Consider the following 16232-nt stretch of genomic DNA (forward strand, 5'->3'; position numbering starts at 1 on the left):
AGTCAGGTGGTCATCATGTCCAATGGACGCGTCACCGTTCGCAAATAGACTGCCAGTTAGCGCTGGGTCCAATTCTTTCGACATGTAAGTTTTGATAATCGATTTTTCCAACAAAAACATCGCTCGCCGTAACCACAATAGCAATCGCATGTGTTCGAGGAGTTGGCGTGATACCCCGTGCAGCAGGCAGCCAGTGCGAGTAACGGATCTCAGGCCGCTTGTGTGACTCGAGTTGGCTCGCCTCTGACAACTCCACCATGCAAGCGCTGAAAAACAACCAGAGTCGGAGGACTGCTTGGACGCTCGAATGTTCCACTCCTCAGCTGGTAATTACTGTAATTTTTCTTTTTTTAATCTCGGCCCGTAAACATCAGCGTCGGCTCGCGCCACACAAAGACGCTGCACCTCGACCTTACGGGCCGAGGTCATCGAGGCAGCGTCGCTTGTTAACTGCCCCTGCCGCTGGCGTGTAATGTCTCCTTCTGAGTGGTTGAACCAAAATGAATGAATAGATCAATAAATAAGGCGCGGCGATGAGAGTGGCGTTGCTCGTCAGGCTCATGTGAAATGACGGCCTTAACTGCCGCGCTGACAGCGGCCTCCAAACTCCCATCTCTGACCCTTCCTGAGTCACCGGGGAGGCAGGGGGCCAGGGCACACAAGTAATGATAACACGGCCGAAGTGGACTCTTGTTTTGACTGTACGTTATAATGAATGCTGAAGGGCTGGACGGGCTCTGAAGAAACACGTTGTGTGAGTCTCCAGCAAAACGTTATTCAACAGACAGTATTTGCAGTGTGTGTGTGTGTGTTTGTGTGCACATGACAGACAGGAGACAGGTCCTGGGACAGCGGATGGTGCTGGGATGTGAGCTGAGAAGGAAAAGATCATGTTTGTGTGTTTGTGTGTTTGTGTATGGACATCAAGAGAACATCAACACACACATCTTGACAGGACAAGTACACACACAGGTCTCAGGCACGATCACTTGACCTTCACCTGACGTTTTGGCACACATTATTGAGTAGATCCTCCCCGATCACATGCAGCATGCTCATCACATATGTACACATACAGCCGAGACTGAAACAGATTCAAAGCATGCACGAAGACTAGACTGCGGACCTAGGTGTGATGACCAAACAGCCTCGACACTACTGTCCATGGAAAAACTTTACCTTCCAACAACAAAAACAACATGACTTTGCACTCAGACTGGGTCCACACATTAACCGTATCAGCCTCTCAACTCTGCTCTGTATTTTAAATCTGTTTCAGCCTTTGTTGTTGTCTTAAGGAGCTTACAACACGACAACTACAGTCACCACACCACGAGACCAGTCCTTTGTCCACCCGTCTCAGTATATATATTGTGGGACAGGCAGGTAAGTGTGTTTACCTGTGTCCAGGCCTTTCGGGCGAGGGTTACACTGCTTGTGCCCTTGACAACTCCTCATCTCCATCAGCTGGGAGTGGAGAACGTTCAGCACCTCTCGATCCACAGCGTACACCGCGTTGGTCAACTACAGACGTAAAACACACACACACACACACACAAGAACATATGAACACTTGTTATTAGTATTGTGCTGCGGTACTTACAAGTGTCATCGCCTCCAAGAAAGGCCGAAATAGGAGGCAGCACGTCGCCGATGACGTCTTGACGCGTGCTCAATAATCCAGGTAAGAAATCAAAGGAGGTTGAATCAGTTCATCTGGATACAATGTTTACTGACAGATACGTGTCATCACTCATCTAAGTGACCTCTTCGGTCTAAACTGACTGCAGGCATCCCCACCCTTATACACAACACAGTTGCCTAACAACCAGCTTCATATGCAAATATGGGTGTGACCATTCACCAGAGCTTCAATGGCCATGTGTACTATTCACAGAAGACCGGGGAATGGTGCGATCGCAGCATTGTAAGATGGGGACAGATGTACTCTTAGCCCCCCCCCTCGGTTCAGGGATGCTCGTCCCCTCTTCACATAGACGGCCTCTTTGACTCCCCGTTCAAACCAGCTCCTCCCTATCAAGGATGTGCACATCCTCATCCCTGAAAGAGTGGCCTCTGGCCTGCAGATGGTGCAGACTGTGGAGTCCTGGCGTAATGTGCTAGCTCTCCTGTGCTGTGCCGTCCTCTTGGCCAGCGTCTGTTTAGTTTGCCCGGTGTACAAGTCACGGCAATCCTCCCGGCACTTAACACTATATTGCTCCGTTTGTGCCGGGGGGCCCGATCCTTGGGGCGGACCAACCTCTGGCGCAGCGTGTTTTGGGGTTTCCTCTGTGAATAGTACACATGGCCTTTGAAACTCGAGTTAAAGGTCACGCCTATATTTGCATATGAAACTGGTCGTTGGTTTCGGTCGTTAGGCAACCGTGTTGTTTATAAGGGTGGGGGTACCTGCAGTCAGTGTAGACTGAAGAGGTCACTTAGTTGAGTGGTGAAACGTATCCTTCTTTGATATCGCTAGTGATGCACAAAAATCCTGTCACTGCAATTAAGACAGATTTATTTTTCACAATTATTCATCAATTTATTATTTCAGCAGGTCAAATAACAAACAGGACCGTGAAACTCGTGTGTGTGTGTGAGAGAGAGAGATTGACAAGTAGGCAGTTGAGTATTACAGAATCGAAGATGAGTTAACTCACCTGGTAAGGGTCACTGTTGAGGTCAAAATACTCCAGGAAGCCCGTGGCAAACTCGCAGAACAGTGTGTTGTGGGTCTCGTTGATGGTCCTCAGGCACCAGTATGTGTTGTTGTTGGAGCTGGTGCACGCACAGAAACCACCCACTGGAGAACAACCAAGAGTCAGTCGATGGTTTTTTAAATCCTCTTTACGACTGCTAAGCTGTACAACTACCAAGATCTGAACACCACCACCACCAACGTCTTAAGAGAACGACCGACATCTCCTTTCAAGTCCTGACAATTTAAGGGAAAGTACCGTAAAATATTTATGCAAGACCAAGTGTTCGATGTATTGAGACAAAATGATAAATTTCCCCAAATTAGCGGTCAAGGTTACTGAAGCCAGCCAGTAGCCCGAAGGTTAGCGGAACCAGGCTTACATGAGGACGGTTGCCAGTTTGAATCCCCTGAGTGGCTGAGAAAATCAGGCTGGGGAAAATGAATGAGTAATGCAGTCCCTTAGTGGCCAACATACTGTGGTTATACTGGCCTTCGCTCATTGTGTGTGTGTGTGTGTGTGTGTGTGTGTGTGTGTGTGTGTGTGAAACTCTTGGAACCTCCTCACCATGTTGTTGCTGTACATGAGAGTGTGTATGTAGTCACCTTGACCCTGCCATTCAATGGATGATAATTGTACAGGACTATATGATGATAAATCATAATTATTCATTAGAGGGCAGTCTGAGGAGCTGCCAGTGTAGTTACGTACAATTCCAGAAGGGGGCAGTCTGCCAGTGGTCGTTGTTGTGGGTGAAGCAAGTGAGGCCAGGCAGGCTACAGTCATCTCCTTTTTTCTGCCTCTTCCTCTCCTTCCTCTCCTTCTTCCTTCTCCGGATCTCATTGTACAGCTGGGTCTTCCCATCTACTTCCTGCTGGGCCTCCCTGATGGACAAAGACACAAGCAAATCACAAAAACAGAGTGATGTAAAGATGACATCAGCCCCGGCCCTCTCCGCTGCCAGGAACCACAGTGATGGAAGCCTCGAAGGGAACTTCCAGAAGGCAGCGCTGGTGCCAGGACATGACGGTCTGTTTACTTTCATGCTTAAGCTCTTAGTATGTCCAATTTTCTCTGAGACGAGAGTGTAGACACTGTCCCCTAAACTCGTTGCCCGAACACACAACAGTCGCTGCAAAAAAACAGCTGCTTTGTATTGGTGTAATCTGTTTCCAATGTTTCCTGCTGCAAGTTGATCGCCGTGTTCGAGGGCTTGACTGACTTCCCCTCTGCGGAGTCATTCTATCTTTTCCATGCGGTTCGTTCGATCACTTCCAGACACACACACACAGGTTTGAAGTCTCAGGCCATATGCTTGCTATGTAAATGCACAGTAAATGCTATGCAAATGCTAACCAAGGCCACCATGATGGCCCAGTGGTTAGCACTGTTGCCTCATAGCAAGAAGGCCCTGGGTTCGAACCCCAGGCCATCCCAGGTCCTTTCTGTGCATGTTGCACGAGGAAACCCCGTGTCTGCATGGGTTTCGTCTGGGTGCTCCAGTTTCCTCCCACCATCTAAAGACATGCATGTTAGGGTTAATACTCCTGTCTGTGCCCCTGCCCGAGGCACGGCAAGACGAACTGGAGTTGGTCCCCGGGTGCTGCTCGGCGGCTGCCTACTGCTACTAGCTACAGTGTGTGTAGGGATGGGTTAAATGCAGAGGATGAATTTCCCCCATGGGGATTAGTAAAGTACAGCTTATCTCAGACACCCAATTTAAGTTTCCGCAACACCTGCCCTCTCCGGAAACTCGCCGGGGCAATCAAATCATCCGTCAAACGTATCGGAGCGCACATACGCACACATGCCGGACCGGTCACACAAACAGGGGTCTAAAAAGGTGGGATAATGACAACTCTAGTGGGGTTTAGTGGCAACATTCACAGTACCTCAGGAGTCAAACAGACATGCAGGGACCATGCATAGGCATGACAATGATCGACATCTTCTGTATTATCGACAATATGCAAACCATCATATTGGCTGTGTGTCCAATGCACTTGCACAGGTCAGGTTTCAGAATGCAGTCAGTGACACTTAATATGGAAAGGAATAATGGTAAATGGGGTAAATGGTAAATAGGGCGAACTCATTATTCAAGGGAAAGAGGAACTCACTTAAAAGGATGGAGATGATCATTCTTGTTCTTCAATCTCCCTGCCTTGTCTCTGTCTCCTTTGCTATAGTAGCTGGTTTTAATAAATAAACAGAGAAAGACACTAAGGACCTGACAGAAAGCTTTCATCTGTGGACTCCAAAAGGATTTGGCACAAAGCCTTAAAAAAAAAAACTACAAATGAAAGTAACTTGAATTCTGTCGGAGGAAATGGCACAGAAAGAGGACACAGCGATGCTGAAGTCATATCGCGTTCACTGACCTCTTCTTTCCACAGTCACATTCGTCCGGTCGCCTCCTCTTAAGATGACCTCTCACCTCCCGCAGGTTTTTGATTTTGTCTTGAAGAGCTTCGATCTGAATGTGCAACAAAAACGTGAAGACAAATTAATCTCTTAAAAAGTTTGTGAACTCCCTCCTTCTGTCCAGCTCCTTACCTCATTCAGCCTAGCAAGTGTAAGAAATATACTTAAAAACCCTGACTGAACTACACAGCTATGTGCATTAAATCAGACAGTGAGACAGCGGGTGATTTAATGATGGCGTTAATAAGGTGAGGGATACCGACCTCCTGGTCCACGTAGCTCTTGTGGTCTTTCCAGGCTTTGGAGGACTGGTAGATCTCTCTCTCACAGTGGACCGTATCATTCAGCAAGATGTAGCACCTGAGAGAAATACACATGCGCCTTTATGCATTGCTCTTTAGATAGATATATCTCACCCATGTAGGTGGCTTAGGCATGTCCATTTTGTTTTGTTTTGTTTTGTTCTGGGTTTTTTTTTTGGGGGGGGGGTCATTCATGAAAGGGATTTCAGGTGAGTTCTTACTTGTGAGTGACTTTGACAGAGTTGGGGTATCCCACAGCGTTGATGTCATCCGCAAGCATCTCCTCTGAGCCATCATCGGTGCCCAGGTCAAACTCAGTCTGCCCTGGTTCGTAATGGCGCTTGGCGATGACACGCGGCCGGACGGACGACTGGTCGTCCGCCTGCAAGTCGATGTCGTAGATCTGACCTTCGAACTCCACAGACAGAGACCTGGCAGACCGGGTGTGGACAAAACGTGGACGATAACCTGGAAATACCGCACAGACTGGAATTAGAGAATACTTTGCGACGAGGTAGGTGGAACAAAATGAGCGTCAACACTATTTGAACTGTCCGGGGGGTGGGGGGGGGTGCAGTTAACCCCAGCCATCAGGAACTTCAAGAAAGACAACACCGGCACTAAGAGCTGGCCAAATCTAATTGACCTAATCTAGTATGCATGAGTAACGTTCATCAAGTTGCTGCTCTTCCAAGATCCACTAGGTGGCAGCACACCACTCTGAAACAGGGTGGATGGGGCAACTATTTCCAGGACTTGTTGCAGGATTGTGTTTGTTTTTTCCCTGTATATGTCTGCTTTTAGAGCCTAAATAATCCATTACAGCAAATCATGCCTTAAACCCTGGCGGACCGCTATGATTCCCATCATCACGGAGAGACAGACATAAATACAGCGTGATAAGTCTGCATGTTAACTGAACCGGTCCTGCCCCCATTCTCCGTCCACAACCCCTGAACCGCAACCACAAGTGTTACTCGCGGCCCTCTACACCTGTGTGTCCTACCAATCAGCCCTTTCATTTGCTTGACACAGTTTATTTACTCTAAAGACAGCATTTACTTATACGGCAAAGTGAACCTCAGAGCTCTTCACCCGCTGTCCCTCGAAGTCGATGGGTATACTCACGTTGTCTGGAGGAGGAAGGGAACTGGCGGTGGGAGCGGCGGTCCGACCGGGAGGCTTTGTAGAGACCGTCCCTGCAGTCGCAGCCTCTCTCCCGGGTGTCATAGCTGTTGCGAGGCCTCAGGCTGCGGGCCCGTTTCCTGGAGCCCTCCCTCGGCCCACCGCCTTTACACTTCTGGATCCTCCACTTACCCGTGATCTCCTCCACACAGTGCCACTTCTGTAAAAACACAAACAAAAACATACAAAGCGGCAAGAAAGGGTGAGTAACTGTCTCACCGATGAATAATTATTTTCAGAGCCGACATTCCCCGAAATTCAACATCCTGTATCCTGTGAGTCCTCAATTAGTGATCCCTTGTGAAATTCCTGTCTGCTACGTTGGAAATGAAAAACATTATTGCTTTGCCAAGGTTCCATGGAAGTGAGGCATCAAAAAGGACTCGGATTCCAAAATTGGTATAAGCGCACTGTTTTGCACCGATTTTAGAAACTCCCCGAGATAAAGGGGCTTCTGACAGATACGTCAGGCAAATCCCAGACAGCCTGTGGGAAAGAATGGCCTCCAAAGGCGGCCAGAAAGATAAACCAGAACTACCGCATGAGATGAATTGGATCTGTCTGGTGTCTGTAAACAGAGTGGAAACCTCTATCTGTCTAAGAGCTCTACTAGATACGTCACCGCCGGGCACGTCATCGGTGTAATTCTGGGAAGGCACATTCATGCACTCTTTCACACCCTCTCGGTCTCTTCTCAGCCTTCGCCCCTCATAGAAAACAGAAGGCGAAGCTGAGAACTCTGATGATCAGTGTAGGGCCTTGTTTAAATGGGGCGCATACATCTGCAGAGTGCAGTGTAGATGGTCAGCGGTGAGTGTGAGAATGAGGCTCCCTAAAAAAAAAAAAGGGGGCCATAAAGCAGATCAGGTTTCCTAGAGGAACTCTCACATGCTGACAACTGACTCGCAGGCCAGACAGAGTTGTTATACCAGGACGGGGGGGGGGGGGGGGGGGGGGGGGAGAAAGCGAAGGGGAAAGAGAGACGTGCTTTCGCCCATAGATGAATACAATCGCTCTCTCTCTCTCTCTCTCTCTCTCATACACTCCCACTCATGTACACATACACACTCTTAAGTGGCTGGATTCTGTGCATGCCTCTCTCAGGCACCTCAGCCATTCTGCAACTGCGCCGAACAATCGAGAGGGATGGGGGAAACCGGAAAGGGGTGGTGGTGGTGGTGGTGGGGCGTTAGGTGAGGGCAGACAAGGTAGATCTTGCAAGCTGAGACAGGAGACGTGAGTGGGACCCACATTGCTACTCCTTCAGACTGTCACGGAGCTCAAAAAAACCCCGACAGAGGCTGAAAATGGGGCCAACCCACAAAAAAAAATAAGTAAAAAAAATCAAACCGGTATCTTATGGCCACATTCAGATTATCGCAAGAGCTGCGGGTCGAAACCAAAACAGTGACTGCTGCTGGTTGGAAAAGCTAGGCCATTTCTTTTTAAAGGCTTTTTGTTTTTTTTGTGGCATTTTCTGCCTATATTTGACAGCGGCAGTAGAGGGAGAGACAGGAAAGGCAGGGGAGAGAGAGGGGATGACACGCAGCAAAGGGCCCGGGTCGCATTCGAACCCAGGCCGCTGCGCCAAGGACTCCGCCCCCATGTAGTACGCGCTCTACCAGGTGAGCCACCAGGGCGCCCCAAGCTAGGCCATTTCTAGTCCTTATCAACATGGTCATATAGGCGATCACTCCAGGTCTCTATACGCTCTTCCAACACTTAACGTTGTCATGCTGAGCTTCATCCCACCCCACACTGAGAGTCAAGTAGATGTAGGCCCATAAGGGCACCCGAAATTATACGCTGGACTGAGCCTGCATCTCTACTACCTGCCTACAGAGAGAGCATGCGAGAGAGCGAGTAAGAGCAGCATAGGCAGAGAGATGGAGGGAAGAAACAAAGGAATGAGAAAATGAGATTACATTTCTGCCAGCTATGTGTCAGACGCATACAGTTTCCCCACTAAGTATGTCTGTAAGAAACACCCCATTTAAGTTCAGACTGCTCACTGGAAGTTAAATCATCCCACAGACCATTTATGACCACATCTCCTTTGCACTGTGCAGCAATACATTCTTTGTTATGTTGCACACAAACACAGCCACTACATCACACACAGACCCTGCAGAATTCACAATGTAACGTAATGTGACATTCCCAATGTGCTTATTGTTCACAATGTAACATTCCCAATGTGCTTATTGTTCACAATGTAACATTCCCAATGTGCTTATTGTTCACAATGTAACATTCCCAATGTGCTTATTGTTCACAATGTAACATTCCCAATGTGCTTATTGTTCACAATGTAACATTCCCAATGTGCTTATTGTTCACAATGTAACATTCCCAATGTGCTTATTGTTCACAATGTAACATTCCCAATGTGCTTATTGTTCACAATGTAACATTCCCAATGTGCTTATTGTTCACAATGTAACATTCCCAATGTGCATATTGTTCACAATGTAACATTCCCAATGTGCTTATTGTTCACAATGTAACATTCCCAATGTAATGTAAACACATATATGCATGCATGCATGTGCCCAGATACACAAACATACTCGCGCATTCACCGCTAATGCTAACTCAGATTTGGCCTTTGCGGTTTGTAAAACTGATTCAGTTAAACACACACATACGTATATGCATGCACGCACGCACACACACACTGTGCTCCATCTAGAATTGCACCTTTGCCGCCTTTAGTAACTGACTGAGCGTTACATACACACTCTTATATGACCATAAAAAGGATCTGGTTCACATTAGTTAGCCTGTCAGAAATCCTGTCTGCCCTTTAATGCTACCTGAAAATTGTAACAATTTGTATTGTTCAGGTCTGCCTGTTCCACCGCCGCATTAGACCGACTGTCGGTCTAACAGCTTCTACCCACAGATTAATGGGCTCAGATGAAAGGAAGCCCCAACAAATTAGTCCACCGCACAACAGTGGAAAAAAAACAAAACAAAAAAAACGTCCAATTATGGACCAATTTTTGTAAACGGCTATTTGAGTTACACCCTGCAGAACCGCTGGCTCACCAGACGGCGGCTATGTCAAGCAGAGAGGGCACCTTGAGCGCGGTTAGCGCCCGGGTTATCGGAAAAGGAACTAAGGAAATTTGGCTTTGGTTTAAATGAGGGCAACGCCCTTCTCTTCACAAAGGCCACACAAAGGTATGCTGAAGTGCGTGTGCGTGTGTTTGAGTGTGTATATGCTCATGTGTGTGCGGTTTCGTTTGTTTTACCTGTCCGGGCTGTTCGCAGGGAGTCTGGAATTCGGCCTGCTGGCAGGTCTCTTTGACCTTCTTGTACTTGGGCAGGCTGTTAGTGTGCTGTGTGCTCGCAGAGTCATCCTTCTTCCGCAGGATCTTGCTGCACATCACCACAGGCAAACACAAGAGGAACAAAAACGGCATCAAATGAGGATTCAAACAATACACACGAGTTATTCAGTGTTTTCGGTGTCATATCGAGTGTATCGATACAGATGGAGTCCAGTGGACAAAGCTCAGTATACTTGCTGGTCCAGTGGACAAAGCTCGGTATTCTTGCTGGACTGAGTGCAGTTCGCCGGAGTGTGTAATAGAAAACAAGTTTCATCCACACAAGGAGAGTTCACTACGCTCCGGTAGGCCTTTATTTAAACTCCCTATTTTCTGTGACAGCGCTGTTGTGCGTTTCTCATGGTCCTTACCAGTGAGTGGCTAGGCGACATAGTGTCTGTGTGTGCCAGCGGAGGGTCTAGGGCTCTAGGCCCTGCGCCCAGCTCAGCCTCACACTAGTGCTCCGCTCCAGACCAAGCTGTTTGACCTCGCCTTGGCACCAAAATCCTCCCCCTCTTGCCCACCACCAGCCTGGCCAAGGCTATGCTGAGGCTCCTTGCCAACCCCCTCATCCACACCCATGCATGTGCACGCGCGCACACACACACACACACCCCTACCAGCTCTGTGCCAGCATGACCCGACTGCTCGAGACCCACAGACAGAACGACGACAACGGTGAAGCAGAGAACCACCTCCAGAGTGGGGACACTGTCTTGTCCCATCTTGTCTGCCACTGGGCCGGAGGAACACAGCCAATGTTAACACACTGGCCTGGCTGTTTTCTCTAGAGCTTAGCCAACAGTGATTATAGCGCTAACAGTTGTTGTCTGTGTCACTCTGTGACGGCTACATTAGGTTTTGCAACCGAGCTGAATCTGAGGCTTTTCTACGAGCTGGACCCAGCTGTTGGCCAGCATCTCACGAGACTTAGAGGTACCATAAAGTAATGCGAGGATATTAAATCAGATAGAGCATAGCACATGGCCAGCGGGAGAGTTGCACAATACACATTAGCTACTGTGTGCGACCGAGAGCCCTCTGGGCTGCTCCTTCTGAATAAAAAGAGTGCGAGGTCTGCGGAGGCTAATCTTACCACTTAGAGAACAGGGCACCGGCGGACAGCCTTCATAAACAATGTGGATTAATGGAAGGCTGGATTAAAAGAGCTCAAGGCCCAATGGGCCAGGGGTCGCGCTCTTTTCATTTCATACACAGCTAGTTCCTCTACCACACAAACATACGCCAGCAGGAGAGTGAGCTGCAGAAGAGCTTAAAGTGGTCACCCGCGTAAACTCGTGGACACGTGTTTGGGGCTGTTGACGCATTTGCCGACATGGGCGAATGAGTAGGAAGGAGACGGGAATAAATGGCACGGAGACAACTGGGCAACCGGTGAGTAAGGAAATGTAAGGAAATGATTGTGGGGGGAAAAAACGGCAGCTGTGTGAGAATATTTCTATGACACACGATGTATCATTAGAAACGCTGCGAGCACAACCCTGCACATAAGCAATGATGCTGGTCTCCCTCCTTCGCCTGCTCTCCCCTTTTCCTGTGTACTCTCTCTCCTTTGTACACCCCCTCTCCTTTTTGGGGGGAGATTTTTTTCCCCCCTTTTTCTCCCCAACTGTACCTGGCCAATCACTCTGCTCTATGAGCCCTCCCGGTCGCTGCTCCACCCCCCTCTGCCGATCCGGGGAGGGCTGCAGACTACCACATGCCTCCTCAGATACATGTGGAGTCGCCAGCCGCTTCTTTTCACCTGACAGTGAGGAGTTTCACCAGGGGGACGTAGCGCGTGGGAGGATCACGCTATTCCCCCCAGTCCCCCCAGAACAGGCGCCCTGATCGACCAGAGGAGGCGTTAATGCAGCGACCAGGACACATACCCACATCCAGCTTCCCACCCGCAGACACGGCCAATTGTGTCTGTAGGGGCGCCTGACCGAGCCGGAGGTAACACGGGGATTTGAACTGGAGTTCCCCGTGTTGGTAGGCAACGGAATAGACCGCCACGCCACCCGGACGCCCCCCTTCCCTCCTTTTTTTAATGCAATTTCTCTCCTTTTTGTGTCGAGAAGCCTATTGGACTTTTCTCTCTGCCTCGTCAGCTTTTTGACACGCACTCCTGGTGTTATCACAGCTTAGCATGCTAACTGAACAAAAGCACGCTACATCTCAGGATATATTTCTGGCAGCGGAGGAGAGCTTACATAAAGGAACGGTGGGGCTTTGTCAGTTGTCGTAAGTGTGTGTGTGTGTGTGTGTGTGTGTGCATGTGCTCAAGTTTGTGGGCTACAAAGAAAACAGCCCGGAGGAAGCCGGCAGATGCTGGCAATTGTACAGCTCCTGCATTTCAGACTGGGGGAGCTGGTGACACGTCGTGCACGGTGACTGAGTGCAAGCCTTCCTGCCATTCCGCAGGTAACATCATCCCCAGCCCGGCCGGCCCCTTGTTTACTTAGTACACGTTTAGCTCTACGGTGTCACTGTAATGTATTCCTTATCCGTCTCCCCCGGTGCAAGGACAGCCGGCCAACTTGAGTTTGTGTGGCGTGTTCGATATGCAAGGCCCCCACAGAGGACAAAGATTCGGCTTGTTTTTTTCCTGCATTCCACCGACAAGCTCCCGTTACACAAGCGTCAGCACCTCTCGCGTGAACTGTCAGAATGTGCCAGCCTTTTATAGCTTCACCAAAACAACTGGAGATATTTCTAACCGCCGAGCAACCGACGTTGCCGTCCAAGCCGACTGTGGTCAGGAAATGTCTGTCAGATAACAAGTAACCGGGATAAGAGGCCGGGTCTCTGGGAGAGCGGCCTCGCGCATCTCAGGGTTCAACGAGGTGTTCGGTCGAGTTTGCGCGACACACTGTGTTCTGCTGTGACGCGGGATGTGCCTGTGGTGTGGATGGGGAATAAAGGATGTCAGTTTACCCTCGCTCCACCAGGAATGTGTCCCTCCAGACTTTGGGTTTCCGGTTGGGTTTGAATCTGGGAAAACAAAATGCATGAAAGTTTATAGAATTCATATGGCCTGTGCACTCACCAGCAGCTATTTGGGTCGCACATCTTGCCAACATTATGCAAGCTGATTACAGTGAGCTCGAGTTCTTGTGGGGTCAAGTATGATCGAATATGAAAAAATGTGTCAAAATTAACCATAAATGCTGTGTTGGAACATTAAATTGCATATCTCCATCTATAATTTTGAACTAAATTGTTTCCAGGGGGAACATAAAAAAATTGCATGCTAGGACATTGATAAAACAATTATAGTGTGGAATTTTGTACTGTAGTTGCCTCGGCTTTCAATAGGACAGATAAATCTATCCTATGCGTTGAGAACGCCTTGTTTTATATTGTTTGCTATTCTGTGACTGGTCCATCTGCGCTGCAGCATATATTTTCTAATTGCTAATATAGGCAGACAATGAATCAGCATTTCCACTGGACCTTCCAACAGTACCCGTGTTTGCCTGGAGAAACAAATGATTCAACTACCAGACTAAATTCGAAAAGAAACTTCATGAGAAGAGCCGGGAAGGACTCAAGCCAAAGTCACAAAGCTGAGAAGAATCCCTCCCAAATTGCACTTGGACCCACACATTGCCTAGCTGGACCAGAAGCGATCGCTCTGGCTGAGGCACGTTGCATTTGTACAATTATGAAGGCTAACGAATATGATTGTAGCACATATGGTGCACGCTAAACTGATACTGTATACGGTTTGGAGTCAAGCATGGCAGCGTAGTCCCATACAAACCTGTTGCCAGTCTTCTCCTGCTCCAGCAGCTTAAGGATGGACTTTCCATCCATGTCTGGAGGGGTGTCCAGCCCGGCGATGTGAAGAATTGTGGGAGCCAGGTCAATGTTAAGTACCAAATGAGGATTACTGAGGACACGAACACAAAGAACAAATACATAATTAAAGTTTGGCACTGTACACAACAAAGAAAAACAAGTATTTGAATAAATATAACCACTAAGTGCGTGATACACAAATGAATCTACCGGTAACTGTGAATTTAACCAGAACTATATCAATGAGTGAGCCCTGGGATTGACTCTGTATGACTATTCTCATTATTTGTGAGAACTGAGAGACACTGAATCAGCAGCCACCATTATTGCATTTTTGCAGCGTGGTACTGTCAGTTCCCAGAGCTCAGGAAGGAAGAATAAAACAATTTCTAGATGTGGAGACAGAGTCAGCTGCCAAACAGAGAACCCTGGCAGCAGACAATACACTTTTAATGACTGGTTGGTCTTACATTGCCCCTGGGTCCACATTGGGTCCTCTGAGGAAGAAGGGCACTCGAATGTCGAAGTCATAGGGCATGGACTTGCCCTTGACCAGCCCAAACTGACCAATGTGGTAGCCGTGGTCTGCGGTGTAAATGATGTAAGTGTTGTCCAGCTCACCGGTTTCTATTAGCATGTCGTAAACCTAGGGAACAATTGAAGACGGGGTCAAAGAAGGACAGAAACATACTTTAGTAAGTGGCGCTGGAAGCCTCCGAAAAGAGTGTTTACTATTCGGCTGGAGTGAAATAAGAGATAATGATAAAAAAAATAATCCCCTCGTCATCTGTAATAAGTGGTGCAGATATAGCTCCTGCGAGCTAACACAGAATTGTTTATCCGGGGTTTTGCAATGCCATAATAAACTTAATACTTTGAACACAGCTGTAAGTACTGCTAAATGAAACTAAACAAGATGAAGTCTAAACACAGACTGACACGCAGACCTGAAAATCATTCGGCCTTTTAAAGAGTTTACCTTTTGCACCGAGTCGTCCACAGACATGAGGGTCTGCAGCCTCTTCCTGTGCAGGAAGTTGGTGAACTCCATGTGGATGGGTCTCATAGGACCTGTGTACTGCATGATCCAGTGTTTGTCCATGTTGGGGGCGTAGTTGTAACTTGGTGTACTGGGGAAGGAGTAACGCAGAAGGGAGGGTTCAGCATACAAAAACAAAATTGGCTTTATTTTCACACGCAAGCCAAACAAAGTAAAGGCAAAATAAGAGAGGTCACAGACAAGTGAGTACTGAAAAAAGTACTGTATGTCTTCTCAAAAATATACATAGAGGAAATCAGACCACGTAACAGCCATAAAGAGCCCATTCTCGATGTCGGCGAGCACCTGTCTGCCACTTCTCACAAGCTACTTCTCAGTAACAGGTGTCTGTGGGTTCTTCTAACTCCGTCTAGCACGTTTGACAAGCATCAATAACAGTTCTATTTGCCGAGGGAAATGTCTTAACGCCCCACGGCCAGCACGCTAGCCGTTTCTCCGTGCCTCCCTCCCGACCATCTCGCCCCTCAGAGAGACGAGAGTCTCCCTGCTCTGCTGCACTCTTGGCACAGGCAAGTCATTTGAGGGTTGGCACATGCTTAAGAAAATAATAGGCCCCAAAGACCGGTTTGCAACAACTCCTGGACCGAGAACTCAATAAGTCATGGTCGCTTGAAGCAGAAGAAACAAGAAAGCTGGATAAACAGCGAGAGGTAGGGGGAGAAGATGTTGTTTGTGAAGTGGCTGGTGTGGCTGAGAGAGGCAGTCGACCCGTCTTGTTGTGATATTAGTTGTTCAGAAGATGAAGACCAGCGAGCTGCCCGAGTATGAATTTGACTTTTGTGTGACTGTTCTGCACCCCCGAAGACCATGAAACTGTTAAAACAGTGCAAGTGTTTGCAGCTTTCTGGGAAACGCGACAACGACTGGGAAGTAATTTACTTTCTAGTTTAGGATGCTTCATTCACACGACGCAGAAATGTAAAAAATGTCGGTTCTCCGGGTTTCAACCCTTTATAAGCCGACCTATGCACAATTTATCCAGGTTTGGGCAGTTAATGAAGACCTGCTATGGGAGCTGCTCTGCTCTGATTGAGTGAGTTGCCTCCTGCCCTCTCCTCCTCAGGCCCTCATTGTATAAAAGGGTGAACTCTTCACCCAACCAGCCAGGCGGTCTAATAAGCCCCACAAAGGGACCTGTCTCTGGGCACTGGGCCACCGTGGTATGGGGCCCTGAGCACTGGGGAACCAGGAATGCAGGGGTCAGTGGAATGAAGCCAGTACATATAGGAGAGGTCACACCTGTCACCTGTCACCTATAGACTGGATTTTTGTGGTATTAGACCTGGATTACAATCACCTAGGACCCTGTGTGTTTGTTTCAGAAGGTCCCCAGATCATAACAGAACTTGACAGGGTGGCGTTCAGCGTGGAGCAGAGTTGTGGTTAAGCTCAACAAATCTTCCTCTTAAGAGCAATGTCA

The 16232-nt window shown here is 48.3% G+C and overlaps 1 protein-coding gene across 6 annotated transcripts in view; it reads right to left on the reverse strand.

Annotated features, from left to right (window-relative positions):
* Positions 1-16232, reverse strand: part of sulf1 (sulfatase 1) — a 49093-nt gene that overhangs the window by 3781 nt on the left and 29080 nt on the right. For 5 of the 6 annotated variants that reach the window (XM_056299022.1, XM_056299025.1, XM_056299024.1 and 2 more), the window contains exons 6-18: positions 14732-14882; positions 14223-14398; positions 13715-13843; positions 12886-12942; positions 9868-9994; positions 6554-6770; positions 5647-5893; positions 5387-5483; positions 5081-5175; positions 4820-4891; positions 3411-3583; positions 2661-2803; positions 1401-1524 (exon numbers count right to left, since the gene is read on the reverse strand). In XM_056299022.1, the coding sequence (XP_056154997.1) occupies positions 1401-1524; positions 2661-2803; positions 3411-3583; positions 4820-4891; positions 5081-5175; positions 5387-5483; positions 5647-5893; positions 6554-6770; positions 9868-9994; positions 12886-12942; positions 13715-13843; positions 14223-14398; positions 14732-14882 (1808 nt within the window). The remainder of the gene's footprint in view (positions 1-1400; positions 1525-2660; positions 2804-3410; positions 3584-4819; positions 4892-5080; positions 5176-5386; positions 5484-5646; positions 5894-6553; positions 6771-9867; positions 9995-12885; positions 12943-13714; positions 13844-14222; positions 14399-14731; positions 14883-16232) is intronic. The other variant, XM_056299023.1, reaches the window with a different exon arrangement.

The sequence above is a fragment of the Lampris incognitus genome, chromosome 19, assembly GCF_029633865.1.
Source record: "Lampris incognitus isolate fLamInc1 chromosome 19, fLamInc1.hap2, whole genome shotgun sequence".
Taxonomy (NCBI): Eukaryota; Metazoa; Chordata; class Actinopteri; order Lampriformes; family Lampridae; genus Lampris; species Lampris incognitus.